Below are 14,087 nucleotides of genomic sequence, written 5' to 3' on the forward strand. Positions count from 1 at the left end.
TCAGTGTTTTTTGCAATCTATACTGAGACTTTGTTCAAACAAACCAAAGTTTGAATTCAGCCCCCGAGAGGCAAGAAAGAAATTGAATGATTCAGTGTATTCATCTGTTTTACTTGATGTCCCTAAAATCTGGACAACGCAATCATGCTTTCATTTTCTGTACCATTTATTTTCCTAATTAAGACGTTAGTCCACTAACATGAAATGTTTAAATGTCATTTTTTTTGCATGTGTCCATATTTAGTGTAAACACACATCGTATTTGACATCAGAAATTCCACTGTATCTATGGATAAATGTGATATGTTAGCAAGTGTTATCGTCCTCGGTTTAATACTTTCTTGTGCATCTGCCTTAAGCAGCAGTGTCATATTCATACACCATTGATGATGATCTTGCCATTTCTTTCTTAAAAATTTGAATCTGTTCCAAATTTTAGAGATTATTAATGACCGCTCAATGAATGTATAGCCAACTTGGGGCTCACTCCTCTTTCCCCCTTCTTTTCCTTTCAGCTTTTCCTATCTGGGTTCGCAACAGCGAATCGGTGTCCTCCATCTAACCCCTGGGGCTCACTATCAGTGTTCATTTGTATCTGAATTTGTCAATCTAGGGAAATCAAAGAAAAGACAAAGCCATTTCTGTCATTATATCCCACTGGCATCGTGGGCAAGGATCCAAACTTTTGCTTCGGTTCCACGCAGAAATAAAATGTCAGCACTAGTATGCTGAAACATCTTTCTTTTGTTTATTAACTCTCTTCGGACATATCAATGCACTCTAAATAGGCCTTCTTAATTGTTAGACGCACTCAGCAGAAAAGATGTTTAATTTCAGTCATTCAGACCCAGGGAACATTTCAAGAGTCAAAACATGTAACAGTAATCTATTCTTATTGCATTTATTGTGTTTATTCTAGTCACAAAATGAAATCTGCAGCAGTCCGGTCATTTATGTCAAGAAGTCATTTGGCTGAGAAGTTATTCTGTTCAGTCAATTGTATTTCTAGTGTGTGTCACACTGCTTTGTTTCACTGCAGAACACAACTTTCAGCATTACCTATTAACTTCTGTATGACACTTTACAACAGATTCATATGTTGCTTCATGAAACAGTGCTTTACATGAGAACCTTCAGTGGGATACATGCATCAATAACCAAAAGTTATGATATGATTATGTTTAGATAAGGGAGATACTTACATGTCTCACAATCATAAAGGGCAATGGAATGGTGAACTGTAGCACTAGCTAAGCATGAGTGATGTAACAGCATTTCACAGGGGCAAACCGAATATATTTTTTTACATAAAAAAATATCACCATATATATAAAATACTTATTGGACTGTAGTGCATTGTTTACATCGACGTTCACCACAATATCAAAGCAACTTCTTTTTTTTTCATGCCCATCTCCCCCCACATTACACACACCTCACCAATCGCTCATCTCCATAAAGTCATCCAACTCGCTCATTGATATTATATCACACGGCCGGCACCTTGAGAGGGCTGAGTTGTCATTTTCACAAATGCTTCCTGCAAACTGGTTTGTGTCACACTCTAGCAAGGATTCACATGTTCTGTAAACAGTGTTTTTTGTTTTGTTGGTGTCATTAACCGTATCCATGTAGGGCGTCTGCTCAGGACTATACCTTTGACCTTCAGATTTCTGGCCGGTTTCATTTGATGGATTTGTTTTGCAGTTATTGATGAAATATGGTTCCTTCTGTTCTACAATTCTCGAGGGTAGTCTATGGGAAGGTGTAGATGATATCTCTTGGGCTTTGTAAACTTGTGGATAAGCTTGGAAGCCTTTATATGGTGTGAAAGGCTTCTCAGCTGGAGAACAATGTGAGGGAAGCTCAGGTTGCTGCTTGAGATGCAGTTCGGGCGGTAAATTCAGATGAGGGAATGGTGGCTGGGTCAACACAGGCTGGAGATGAGGTTGAAAGATGTTCTGGCCAGATTGATGGACATTGAGTTGAACATATTTTCCTGTCTCTGGATCAAAGAAAGTCTTTGTTTTAACTTCAATTGGTGCATCTACAAGGAAATATTGCCCCGAGCCGAGGTCTTGTAATACCTTGTGCTCGGTCAGTGGATAGGACTGGGCATATATTGATTCTACATGATACTGTGCCACTGGATGTGGGTGGGGAGCATAATGGACCATGGGAGAAGAAGGAACACGTGGAACCATCTTTGGAGCAGGATTGTGTGTCATCTGGTCAGAAACATGAAGGGAGGATACTGGGAAGGAGATAGGTGCTGTGACCTGAGGGGTGGAAACTGGATGGGAGACAAGGGTGGGCATGTAAGGGAAGGCAACTGGATTGGATACAGAAGTGACATGAAAAGTGGCGGGTGTGTGGTTTACAGATGTCAGGCCACGAGAAGAGGTGGCTGAATGATTTTCAGCAGCGATGGTATGAGGAATGGTGACTGACTGGGATGGCGGGGCAGGGATGTGAGGGGATGAACTGAGTGCACTGTAAGGAGGTGATGTGGGGTAGGTTACATGGGGGGAGGCAGCATGAAGGGAGACATCGGTTAGGGTGTAAGGAGAAGTAACTGAATGTAATGCAGGTGCAATGGAATGAGAGGATGACATTGAATTTGATGCAGGTGCAGTGAGAGGCGGGGAGATGGCAGTGGTTGCATAAGCAGCGGTGAATATAGGTTCCGGGGAAGGAGAAGCAATTGGGTGCAACATGGGTGGAGTGTACTGAGAGTATGATACCGGTGCGGTGGCATGAGGGGTCGTGACAGGAGGGAAGGCCGTAGCATGAGGGTAGCCTTGGAAAGTGAGGCATGAGTGCAGGTTCTCTGTGTGTGTCGAGGGTAAGCTCGGCCCAAACGTCGGTGCATGGGTGAGCGAGACGGGCGTGGCAAAATGCGGAGAAGCCATGGTATGGCGGTTTGAGGACCGTACCTCGGTGGAGGCAGACTCAGGCCCTCTGGAGGCGTCCTGTTGTGATTTCCCTGCAGGTTTGGTTGTTTCACTTTGGGTCACCTCTTTCCTTATCCTACGAGTAGTGAGTCTTTGGGCCCTACGTAAGGCTTTGTCACTCTTTGGGGGCACAGTTGGAGGTTTTCCCATCCGCGACACATCGCTGCTGACTGACACCGGCCTCTCATAATCATACAGCCCTCTCAAATCTGCTACGTCAGCAGTGGTGCTGGCAAAACTCTGTACATCCTCGGACATGTTACTGATAACTGATCGGGAGTCGTTGTCATCCAGAGCAACACTCCTCCTGGAGAAGGGCCTGTGATGTGGGAAAGGAGATGAGTATTCTGGTGATGTCGATGAAGGCTGGGAGATGGAAGATTCGTTCATTGGAGTAAATCGGGTTAATCCTGTGATCGTGTCGGGGTGGACATGTGTTCCGGTGTTCGGACGCACGATCTCCTGTTCATTTCCTTTTCTCCCGAGTCTCCCTTCCATCGGTGAACCCGCTCGAGACTCTTCTGCAAAATTCTTATGAAATCGTGGTTTAACTGATTTCATGAAAGAAGAACCTTTGGTATTATCCTTCACTCTGAACATCAACATTTTGGCTCCAAGAGCAGGGGAGGAAGTATTGGAGCGTGGGAGAGGAGGGGCAGGGGATGGAGGAGCATGTGGACCATGTGACCTTCTGTGCGATCCAGAGTCTTCCAGAGGGACCGATGGGTGTTTTTCTTGTTGCCTTTCTTTGGATTTCTTATCTGTCGAGGTTATGCTGTAGTACTGAAGAGCATCCATCAAGGGTGCTGCGCGTTTCTGCTCCTCGCTGGTCGAGGCCTTCATTCTTTGAGATATGCAATGTTCCTCTTCCCTCTTGACGACAATATCATGCTCACTTTTCAGTTTTTCACCTGTGGCCTCTCTTGGTTTTGAACTTGTGTTTGGTTTTTGGTCACCCCGGGTTGTCTCTTCGTCCTCACGTGTCATCTGTTGAACTGTTTTCTGGCTTTCTCGCTTCCTCTCATCTCTCAAGCGCTCTTCAACCTTTTTGAATCTTGTCTCCTCCAGAACGCTCCCATGGTCATTCCTGTTGTCTAGATGTTGCTCCCCTGCGAGCACAGTTCTCATGAGCTCTTCCTCTTCAGTAGGTCTATCTCCTTGTTTCTGTTCCAGTCTGTTCCTCTCCCCAACCGATATGCTTTCTCCCATTTCCTGTTGGGCTTTTTGCAAGTTTTCGCTTTCTCTCTGAGTTCGTCCATCCTTTCCTTGATTTGTTCCCCTGACCTCAATTTGTTTTCCCTTTCTTTCCTCTTCCATCCTTTGGGCAGTTTCTTTGAGTTTTTGCCACCGTGCATCTTCTCTTTGAGCTCGTTTTCTCTCTTCTGATATGAACACTCTCCTCTCCTCAATCCTGGCTTTTATATCTCCTGTAATTGTATCTTGCCTTCTCTTGGAAGCTCCTTCCTCTTGCTCCTGTTTCGCTTTTCTTCCATCTTGACATGTTTCAAGGTGTTCTTTTCTTGATTTTTCTGAATTAGTTTCTCTCGCTCTGTCATTATTCATATTGTTTTTAATTTTAGAATTCCTATCTGGATAAATTGGCTCCTTTGTTGGTTTTGTGTCAGAGACTTTATCCCAGAGCACCAAACAATTAATTGATTGATTTTCTCTTGGTGTGTGCAGTGAGGAAGATGCTGTTACATCTTGGCTATGATTATTACTTTGTTGGCGAACTATTTCTCCATCCACCTTTGGGACCTCTTTTCTGTTTACCTCATTTTTAACTTGAGCTTTCGGCGTTGCTTTTCTTTGTGTGGGCTGTTGTAGCTCATTGTCGAGAGGTTCTTCCTGGTGTTTGACATTAGAAACGTTTTTCTCTCGTCTTTCTTTCTCTCCCAGTTTGAACATCCCCGTGCGCTGATGCTCTCTCTCAGTTATGGGAAACGCAACTGGTTTGGCCTCTTTGTTGACTTTGGTGTTGACCTCTATCTTTTTGGCCGCACTTTTGTCTTTCACAGGCTGCTGTTGTGGATCAGGACTGAATATTGGCCGTCTGGCATGACGGGACTGTATCAATGGAAAGAATCCTTTTTTATTAGGAGAGAATTCCTGAATTGTGTTTTCTCTATCTTCCGAAACAATGACCTTTAATCTGGCGTAGTCTGCAAGGGCTGATATCTCAGGAATTGTAGATACTCTATTTTTTGGTTTTGATTTCACTTCTGACTCTTCCCCTGCTAGCTGTGAATTTCTTGTGTTATGTTTTTCCCTGCCTGATAGACTTGATCTAAAATCTGAATGTGGTTTTCTTACATCCACCATTTGGGCATCCGCAATATTTTCACGGTTCTGTGATTCCAGGGGACGGTTGCTTTGCCTCAAAGCACTCTTTTCTGTTGCACCTCTTTTTCGCCTTCTCTCATTTTGAACATGTTTTGTGGAAGATACAGATGTGCTCTGATCCGAAGGTCGGTTGGACTGTTCCACTATCTTTGAAACATCTGGGACATCTGTGTCTGTGTTCGTATTTCTAAAGAGTGCTCCAGGTATCCCTTGAACTTGAAAATAGTCTTCTTCAGTGGCTTCTACATTTGTAATTGGAGTCTGTGCTATGATGGCCTCTCTGTCTTCTCTTTCTCTGTTTATACTCATGCTATTGTTTTGATCAATGTTTTTCATTGAGTCAGAAAATTTTCTTACACTGGCGAAAATATCTTGTACACTTAGTTTGACTTCCATCTTAATGTTCCTCTGCTCCTCACAGACTTCTAAAGTTGGATAGTTATCTTGATCATGTTTGATTGATGGGCTCATATTTTCCACCGCACTTGATGATGCTTGATGTTCCTTAACTGCAGCCACATCAGAGCATGTGCACTGAAGTTCTTCCACGCGGTCACTCTCTATTGCTGCTGGGACGACTCTGATGACAGTGTTGTCTGTATGAGAGTCTTCAAGATGATTTGTTATTCCCGTGTTTGACTCCTTGCGTTTTGAAGATGCATTCATGCTTTCAGTCTTCATTAATATGTGTGTGGTACTTTTATTTCTGCTTTCTTCCAGTAGGAGCGAACTCTTATCTTCTATGGATCTAATTTTAGATGGATTTATGTCAAATATCGTATCCTGTTCCGGGGATGGTGTGACAGATCGAGCTTCGGCAACAGCCTTGATGACATCTTGGATGAAATTGAGTCCTGTGTTTATTCCGTTGGTTGTTTCTTGCATTTCTTTTGTCTTAATTTCCTCTTGATTTTTTTGACAGTTCTTTGCTGTGTCGAAGGTTTGAAGTGGGCTTCCTGCGATATCTGATGCAAAACGCAAGTTTTGAAGGATTTGAGTTTTAGCTGGTGCTTTATTTCTAGAACTGAAAGTGAGTGTGGGTGTTACATCTTTTCCAGGCACGGGGCCTGTGACGTTTATTTCGCTTTGGGGTCCTTCATTGAGATTACAGTACTGCTGCAAGGGAGGTGCTGTATTCTCAGTCACATTCTGTTTGATGTTTTCCTCTGTGTTTTTTTCATGATGAGTATTCATACCAACTTTATTTGGAGTTTCCTTTTCTATAGGTTGTGTTTCTTTTCCATATGTTGTATTCATCTGCATCAAAAATTCACTCTTCTCGCTCATTTCTGTCATCGGATTGAAGAAAGACGTTTTAGGCTCAGCCCAACTTTCTTTGCCTTCCTCAGCATCCAACACTTTATGATCATGGTTCACTTTTTCAGTCACAAGTATTTCCGTAATTGGCAAAGTGTCCTCTGACTCAGAGTTCTTAGTCTGCCCACCGGCAATGTCTTTGTGACCAACTACATGTTGGCTTGCATCGTCCTGTGACTTCATTTTGCGTATGGGTGGATCAGGTTTGTGCAAAGGTGAATCCAATTCCGGTTTTTCTGAGTTCCCATCAGGCTTCATTGTCTTATTTTCTTTGCTGTACTTTGATTCCTGATCCTCATTTTGTTTTAGTGACCTGATTTCATGATGAGCTGCTCGCTGCGCTGTGCTCACAAAATTAGCTGGTGTCATTTTCATCTCTGCAGTTGCAACGTCAGGGGCAGGGTCATCACACTTCATGGGTTCTGTGGGAGGTTCCGTCTGTATTTGATTGACCGTTTGATTGCTGATTCCTTTGGAGCTGGAAAGTGTCTTGTCCTCCATTTCTGATGATCCTGCATGATATTTAGTGGCACTACTTGATAGTGAAATTCCATGGCCTTTGAGGACATCGGGCAATGTAGTTTCGAGCTTTGAATGAAGATTCTGATGAACTGGTAGTTGTTTGGTGGAGGTTTTACAAGTGAAGACCTCTTGTAAAGTGAAACCTTCCACCAGCGCTGAAATCTCTTTCTCCTTAGGAGCTTTTATTTTGGAAGTCAAAATCTCTTCTTTTGTCTGAGCTTTCTCTTTAGGAGCCATTGCTTTTTGGCTACCTTTTTGGTTACCTTCAGGATTTTGAACGGACTCCAAATATGAAACAGCAGAATTACAATAAGGATCAGAAGATTTTTCTGCAATATTAAGTGGCTGAGCTAACGCATTTGAATTGCCATCTTTTAAACAAATGCTTTCCCCAGATGACATTTGGTGTGAAAGTGAATGAATATAGCCATATTTCTTTCTCAGACTTTGATAATAATCAGTCCCATCCTCTTTTTCATTTGAATTATTTGCCATTTTTGCAGCTGAATTGTAATTATGTTGCTGCACTTGTGCTGTCTGTTGTAATACAGTCACCTCCTTGCTTGCAACAACTTCCTCCTTTGTGATAATTATACACCTGACTTTTTCATTTTTGTCCCCCTTCATCTTTTCTTTTATCCTTGCTAGTTCTGCTTTAGCTTTGGCTAACTCCAGTTTTACATGGTCAAGCTTTGTGGGCTCAATCCTTACGTGACGTTTCATTGTTTGGATTGCTGTAAGCTTTGATGATCTTTGCTTCATCTGTTGGTGTTTTACCAATGTGACTTTAGCTCGTTCCATGTTGGTTAACTCCATCTTGGCTAGTTCTGCTTTTTTGGCAACCGAGTTTGCCTCTTTGTCCTCATGTTTTTCTCCTTTAGGTTGTGCTTTAACTTGTGTTTCTTTCTCAGCTTTCTTCTCATTATGCTTGTGTTTTCCACAGTGCGCTTCCAATTGTGTGTAAGTGAGTTCTGTTTTAGCTTGTAGTTGACCCTTTTCCTTGTCGACTTGCTTTGCTACGGTTTCATCCCAAACATTTTTCGCTTTGACTTCCTCCAACGTTTTCTCTTCACATTCTTTATTAATTAGACTTGGTTTTGCCTCAACCTCATCCAGTATCTTGTTTTGATTTTGAGATAGTTGAGTTCTTACTGGTTCTAAAGGACTCTGTTTGCTTTGAAGTTCCTCCAAGTCAGCTTGCTGGGTGTGGAATGGTTCACCCTGCTCCACTCTCCTCTGTTCAACTTGTACTTTTGCATTTTTTCCTCTGTGACAGTCTCCGATTTCAGTTGCCGTAATTGTTGGTTCCTCATTGGTTCTGTCTGTTTGTTTTTTGTCTTGTTCCGATTTGACCATGACTGGTGTTATTTCATCACGTTCTGGTTGCGCTGTTTCTGCTTCAACTAAACCAGTTTGCCACAAAGCACACTTGTCTTTGAGATGTCCCCCATGACCAGACGGTTGGACTTTGTACTGCTCTGTTTGTATCTGCTCTGGTTGTATTTGTTTTGTATTTTTCATAGCCTTAGCCTCAACCAATTGTCCGCCCGTCACCTGGTGGACCCTCTCTGTCCTCTCATGGATGGACAATGTGTTTGGGCTATTCAATATCTTGCGTTGTTCGTCAACTTTTGGCATTTCTTCCTTGAACATTTGTGCACATACTTTTCTCTGAGTTGTTTCTTGATTGTGCACATATTTGTCAAATTCTTGATTTGTAATTGCATGATTGTTCGGTTGTAAATAATTTTCTCTCCTGTATTGTCCACAAAATTTAGAGTGGTTAACAGACATATTACAATGTGGGGTCCTCCAGGCTCCTTTTATTGTATCCTGCAAACATTCTCTTATTTGGACATCTCTTGGTGAACTGATATGTTTTACAGTGAGACCTTGTTGGTTAGCCTGTTCATGTGGATGGTTTTCTTTTAAGTTTGAGGTGTGATGTTTCCATGGTGGTTCAACCCCTTTCAGGGGCAATTGCTTTGCATTTGGGGTATTTGGAGGTCCCCACCAATCTTTTGAAACATTACCATAATTTTGTTTGTTTTGATTTAGTAGAACCGCCTCAGTGGAATGGCTGGAATCAGGTTCTTTCAAATCGGGACTTTCCCTTGGTAAGTAGTCTGTTACTTGACTGTTTTCACCCATCTCCATGTTCGTATCTGTGGTGTTGAAAGATGAATTATGGATGAACACCTCCCCTCCCACTACCTGAATGCCAGCCACATCCTGCTTGAAGGGAGAATATAATGGTAGTTCTTCACTGAAATTCATACCAGTCGGAAAATGGTTGTCAGTGTCAATTTCAGATATGTCCCCAGACCGATGGATCGTCTCATGTTGCCTCTGAGCAGTCTTGTAGTCTGAAACTTTGCCGGTTTTTGGCTTAGAATTCTTTGGAGGAGAAAAATGTCTGTGACTGTGATAGGGTTTAACATATTGATGTGAAGCTCTATCAGTACAGCTGGATTCCTGAGTTTCTGCTTGTAGATTCTCAGGTATATCAATAACAATGTCATCAGATTCCCAGAGAGGAGGTTGTCTGATTTTTTCTGTTGTCTCGCAACCTTGAAATTTGGCAGAACTATAAGTACTTTTAACTCTCTTTCTGTTGTCTTTGATATTGAAGAGGAGGCTGCTGGCTCTGGATTTGTAGCTTGGCATCCTTACATCAGTCATAGCCGCCCTGCTTTCGGCACGCACCGGAGGATGTTCCATAATTTGGGCATAATCTACTTTCTGTTTACTCTCTGGTGGGTCTGCCTGGGACATTGGAACCCACGGCGAAAACAGCTGGCCAACAGTGGATAAATTACTGCTGCATTGACTTGCAGTATTGCGCTCCGTTGTGACTGAAAATGTAGTGTCATCGCTCTGTAAAGCTCCTTGTCTATTTGCAATCATCCCTGCATTGTTGTTTTGCTCTGTCATAATTTTGATCTGTTGTTGGAGGGCATCAACAGAACTGAGAGTTTCCTGACCATGACAAGACATATCTACAGTGGGTGATGCTGTTGATGGCCGTCTGGTTGGAATTCTGTTTCTTCCAAGACTCTGTGTCCTCATCCTGTGGGGATAATGTACGCCCCGCTCAGATTCACAGCGCTTCTCCAAAGCACATGATTTCTGCAACCTTGTGGATGTTGAAAGGGATTGTAGAGGATGGTTGGGAACTACAGAAGCCATAATTGTACTGTTGTACCTACCACTCCGGTCTTGAAATGTAGAAGAAGCTTTCATTTGGGGTTGCAATGAAAGCTCCTTGTACATGGGTCTGTGGTCCACCTCAGGGAACTCTGAACAGTGAAAATATCTTGAAACATCTCCTTGTTGGAACCGTTTATAATCTCCCCATAGTGTGAAGGGACTGAATTCGCTGTGTATAAAGAAATTGGTATTACAGTCCACTTGTGTCATCATATTAAAGTTACCATCGGATAATCCCATAAAAGAGGAGGCAACGTTCATGTGAGGCATGCCACCAGCTTCACTGGAGTAAAAGTTGGTGTCCTGGGATGAGAAATGGCCAACCATGGCGAAATGACCATTGGTAACATTTTGCTGATATGGTGAAGGCATGTTCATAAATTCTGGTTGATTCCAGCGTTCCTCGTCATTCCACTCTCTGAGTTGATCCTCCATAACTGCCCCACCCTCAGAGTTAAATGCTCTGATAAGTGAAGAAACTCTGGAACGGCTTCTTTGATGCCGCAAACTCAAGTCTGTGGCTCCGTTGCTAAAATAGCAAAGTGGGTCATCTTCAAGAGATTTATCTTCGGTCATCCCCATTAAGGAGTGTTGGAATGTAGGAGAAACCATCCCTTGTGTCCTATCTCCGCAAACATCCCACTGTGAATTTCTGTTCAACTCTGCCCCATACATTCCGTCATGAGCGCAATCATATTCATATTGCTGCACCATCAGACTGTAGCTCTCATGAGCTGTTCTTTTAAGCTCCTCCTTGTCACCATTCTCATTCTCCAGCCCACTCTGACTGAAGGCACGCTGTCTGTCCCTCTGGAGGCAAGGTGAAGATGGACCCAGGTCTGAGTCATTGTAAATGGCCTCTTCGCCAACACAGAGACTCCTGAAGGCTTTGTCTGTGAGGCTACGGACTTCGCGGTCTGTCTCGTCCAATAAGGATCCGCCGCTTGATGTGTCACTAAAACCTCCGTCGCTGTGCTTCCGATGTCTGCCATTCTTACAGCTCGAGCGACGTTTCTCCACTGATGTCATGATGCGGGCTCGCCAAGAGTGAGCTGAGTCTTTCACTTCAACTGTCACCTCAGCAACTCTTATCGTGTTTCATCGCAGATCTTAGGAAGTCCGCGTTCTGGGTCTCAGCTATTAAATAGCCGCACATCTCAGTTGTGTTTAATCTGAACAAATCTTGAAAATTCCCTACAAAACACAAGAAAGTTGTATTATCATTTCATTATCAGATAATCTCAAATGAGTTGTGCTTTTTAGCCTTTTGCCGCCAGTTTGTTTTCTTCAGCAACAGTCTTTGATTTCAACACCATGAATTTATTAGCAAACTATGATGAAATTCAGTCAAAAAACAGGACTCTGGTCTTAGTCCAAACACATTGACATTTTTCCAGGAAGAGACACAATTACAGTGATGCTTACACTGCTTCTTAAAAAAAACCTTACAACAGGACACTATTGAGGCACACACATGGGCAAGCATGGGCAAAAAGACACACACCAGACATTAATCACAAATTAATTTCCCTATCAACCAAAGTCCAAAATCACAAAATCAACATTATGGGCAGGAAATGCGGTTTGTCTTGTGTTCTCCACTGATGCAGAGCTATGACTCCATTTACTGTATGTGATTCCCAAAACGAACTTGTAAATCCCTTTGCTCAAAGAGTCTGACCTTGCCGGGTGTGTTTATGAAAATTTGCATCATTGCTATGTGCCCAGAAGAAATGCTCACGTGCGGTATAATCAAATTGTCTGCAGCACTCTTTTGCCTTTAAATAACCCTCTACACTGAAATCATTTTACCATTTACGAACACACGAATTTGAAAAGTGTATTTATTAATTTAAAAAAATTATCTGTTGCTATATTTAAGGTATATACAGTATTTCAATTGACAACAATGCATGATTATTTTTAACTAATGTTCAAGTGTTAGTAAAATATGAGCATATTATTTTCGTTAGTCTCAACTAATTACATTGCGTTAACTCACGTTAACTGATCTTACATCAGGATCTTATTTAATTTGCCATGTTCTCCTTGACTTTGCACACATATGAATTCAAAAATAAATTGCCCTGCATTGCATCAGTTATATATATGTACTATATTCCATATTTGGACATTTTTTTTTTTTTTTAGAATTTTGAATTAATTGAAAAGCGTGGAGGAAATTCATACAAGCATGAGAAAAAACTCTCAAAGAAAAGAAAGGAACCAACTTTTGAACTGCAATTTCCAAAGACACGATAAGAACAAGAATGCCAAGGTGTCCTCACTGAAATCCGTGACTAATTTTAACTAAACATCATGTGGTTCAATTGAAGCCAACACTTGTTTCTCTCCAGTAAAGTGGTCACAGTGACTTGTTTATAAAAGTATTTATATCAAAAGTATTTTCCAATTTTCTTGGAAAAGCATCAGATTGTGAGTAAGACAGAAATATGCAAATGTGTTTTATTTTTGCTCCCAAACTAGAGAGAATCATCATCAACAATCATTAATATCTTCTTACCTGGAAGGCCTCCAGATGTATTTAAAGCACATGTAATCTCTACAGCTGTGCTGCTATGGTGCACCTACATCACACAGAAGACTTTTAATGTCCATTTTTTTCCACATCCTTTTAAGTAAAGTACTTAATGAAATCTTCGACAATCGCTGTTGAAAATGAAGCAATATATTTTGAGCCATTAAAATCAAGTCGTGAATCGGAGTCGTGTTCATTATTGCATGTGACTGGTTTATTTTGGTGCAGCCAGAGGCCCCTGACTGAAAATGTAACACCGTAGTGGCAGGTCCAAGCATAGACAGAACTGCAACAAATATGCTGTTTCGAATTTTGATATATTTGGTATTTCTAAATTTGAAATCTGTTTACTGCATTCAAATACCAACATTTAGATGGTGTCAGAACAATGACATTTGCGTTCGACATTGTCCGACTAACCATCTATTACACTGAAGTGCCTTATAGAGAAAAGTTGGGTCTTACCGTCCAAGGTGGTTTTCCATCTTATCAGCCTTCCATTGTTTCCAAACCCCCCGACCCCCAAAATAGGCCTCGGAGGGTGTCCTGCCTTATCCCCTCTCTGGGTACAGCGTCTTCACTCCCTAAATCAAGTCCTCTTTGAAATTCGGTTGGTGACCCTCGCTCGGACGCCGGTTTTGGGCCGCGCCGCAAACAGAAATAGAGGAGCCGTCCCAGAGAGAGTTTCCATCATGGGGGGACAGACCGGGGGGCTCGGAGTTGGCGTGCAGGTCTACAAGATCATGTGGTGTCGAGTATCACATGGATGAAACAAACAGCCTGGAAACTATTTTTAAATGAGGACAGCTCACTCAGGAATGAGCTTTGGGCGGATGAGGAAATATTTATCGTAGATGCATTTATGACAAGATATAATTTAAAAAAACGTAATAGAAAAATATGAGGGGGGGGGTATGACATAAGTGACTTTACACCTAGCGTCAATTGCTCGTGAATATAACCTAGTACAGGCCGCAGACAGTTACAGTATCTCTGTCTTCCATTTTCCAGTACACCTTATCATGAGCCAATCTACCCGACGACAGTTACCCTCACGCACCTCGAGCCGAAAAGGCCACGAGGGAGGGAGGAAGGAAGGAAGGCGGGATTGTGTCCTCCCACATCACGCTGCTATAATAAGAGATTGCGGCAGCAGATTGTTTCCTGAGATTCTTGGCGAGTGTGCGGCCCGGCCCAGCCCG

General features: G+C 42.4%; 1 protein-coding gene across 4 annotated transcripts; it reads right to left on the reverse strand.

Annotated features, from left to right (window-relative positions):
- Positions 1-729: 729 nt before the first annotated feature.
- lg13h10orf71 (linkage group 13 C10orf71 homolog) lies at positions 730-13,612 on the reverse strand. 4 transcript variants are annotated; one of them, XM_089012030.1, is made up of 3 exons: positions 13,351-13,608; positions 12,871-12,934; positions 730-11,540 (listed from the first exon to the last, which is right to left on the reverse strand). In XM_089012030.1, the coding sequence occupies exon 3, from the start codon at positions 11,373-11,375 to the stop codon at positions 1,437-1,439; it is 9,939 nt and encodes a 3,312-aa protein (XP_088868156.1). In that variant the 5' UTR covers positions 11,376-11,540; positions 12,871-12,934; positions 13,351-13,608; the 3' UTR covers positions 730-1,436. The 4 variants fall into 4 exon arrangements, with proteins under 4 accessions (XP_088868156.1, XP_088868155.1, XP_088868157.1 ...); XM_089012031.1 differs by lacking the exon at positions 12,871-12,934 and having other exon boundaries at positions 1,787-2,005; positions 2,088-11,540; positions 13,351-13,610; XM_089012032.1 differs by lacking the exon at positions 12,871-12,934 and having other exon boundaries at positions 2,094-2,293; positions 2,937-11,540; positions 13,351-13,612.
- Positions 13,613-14,087: the final 475 nt, after the last annotated feature.

The sequence above is a fragment of the Hippocampus bargibanti genome, linkage group LG13 (assembly GCF_051943395.1).
Source record: "Hippocampus bargibanti isolate YZ-2025 linkage group LG13, ASM5194339v1, whole genome shotgun sequence".
NCBI classification, from domain to species: domain Eukaryota; kingdom Metazoa; phylum Chordata; class Actinopteri; order Syngnathiformes; family Syngnathidae; genus Hippocampus; species Hippocampus bargibanti.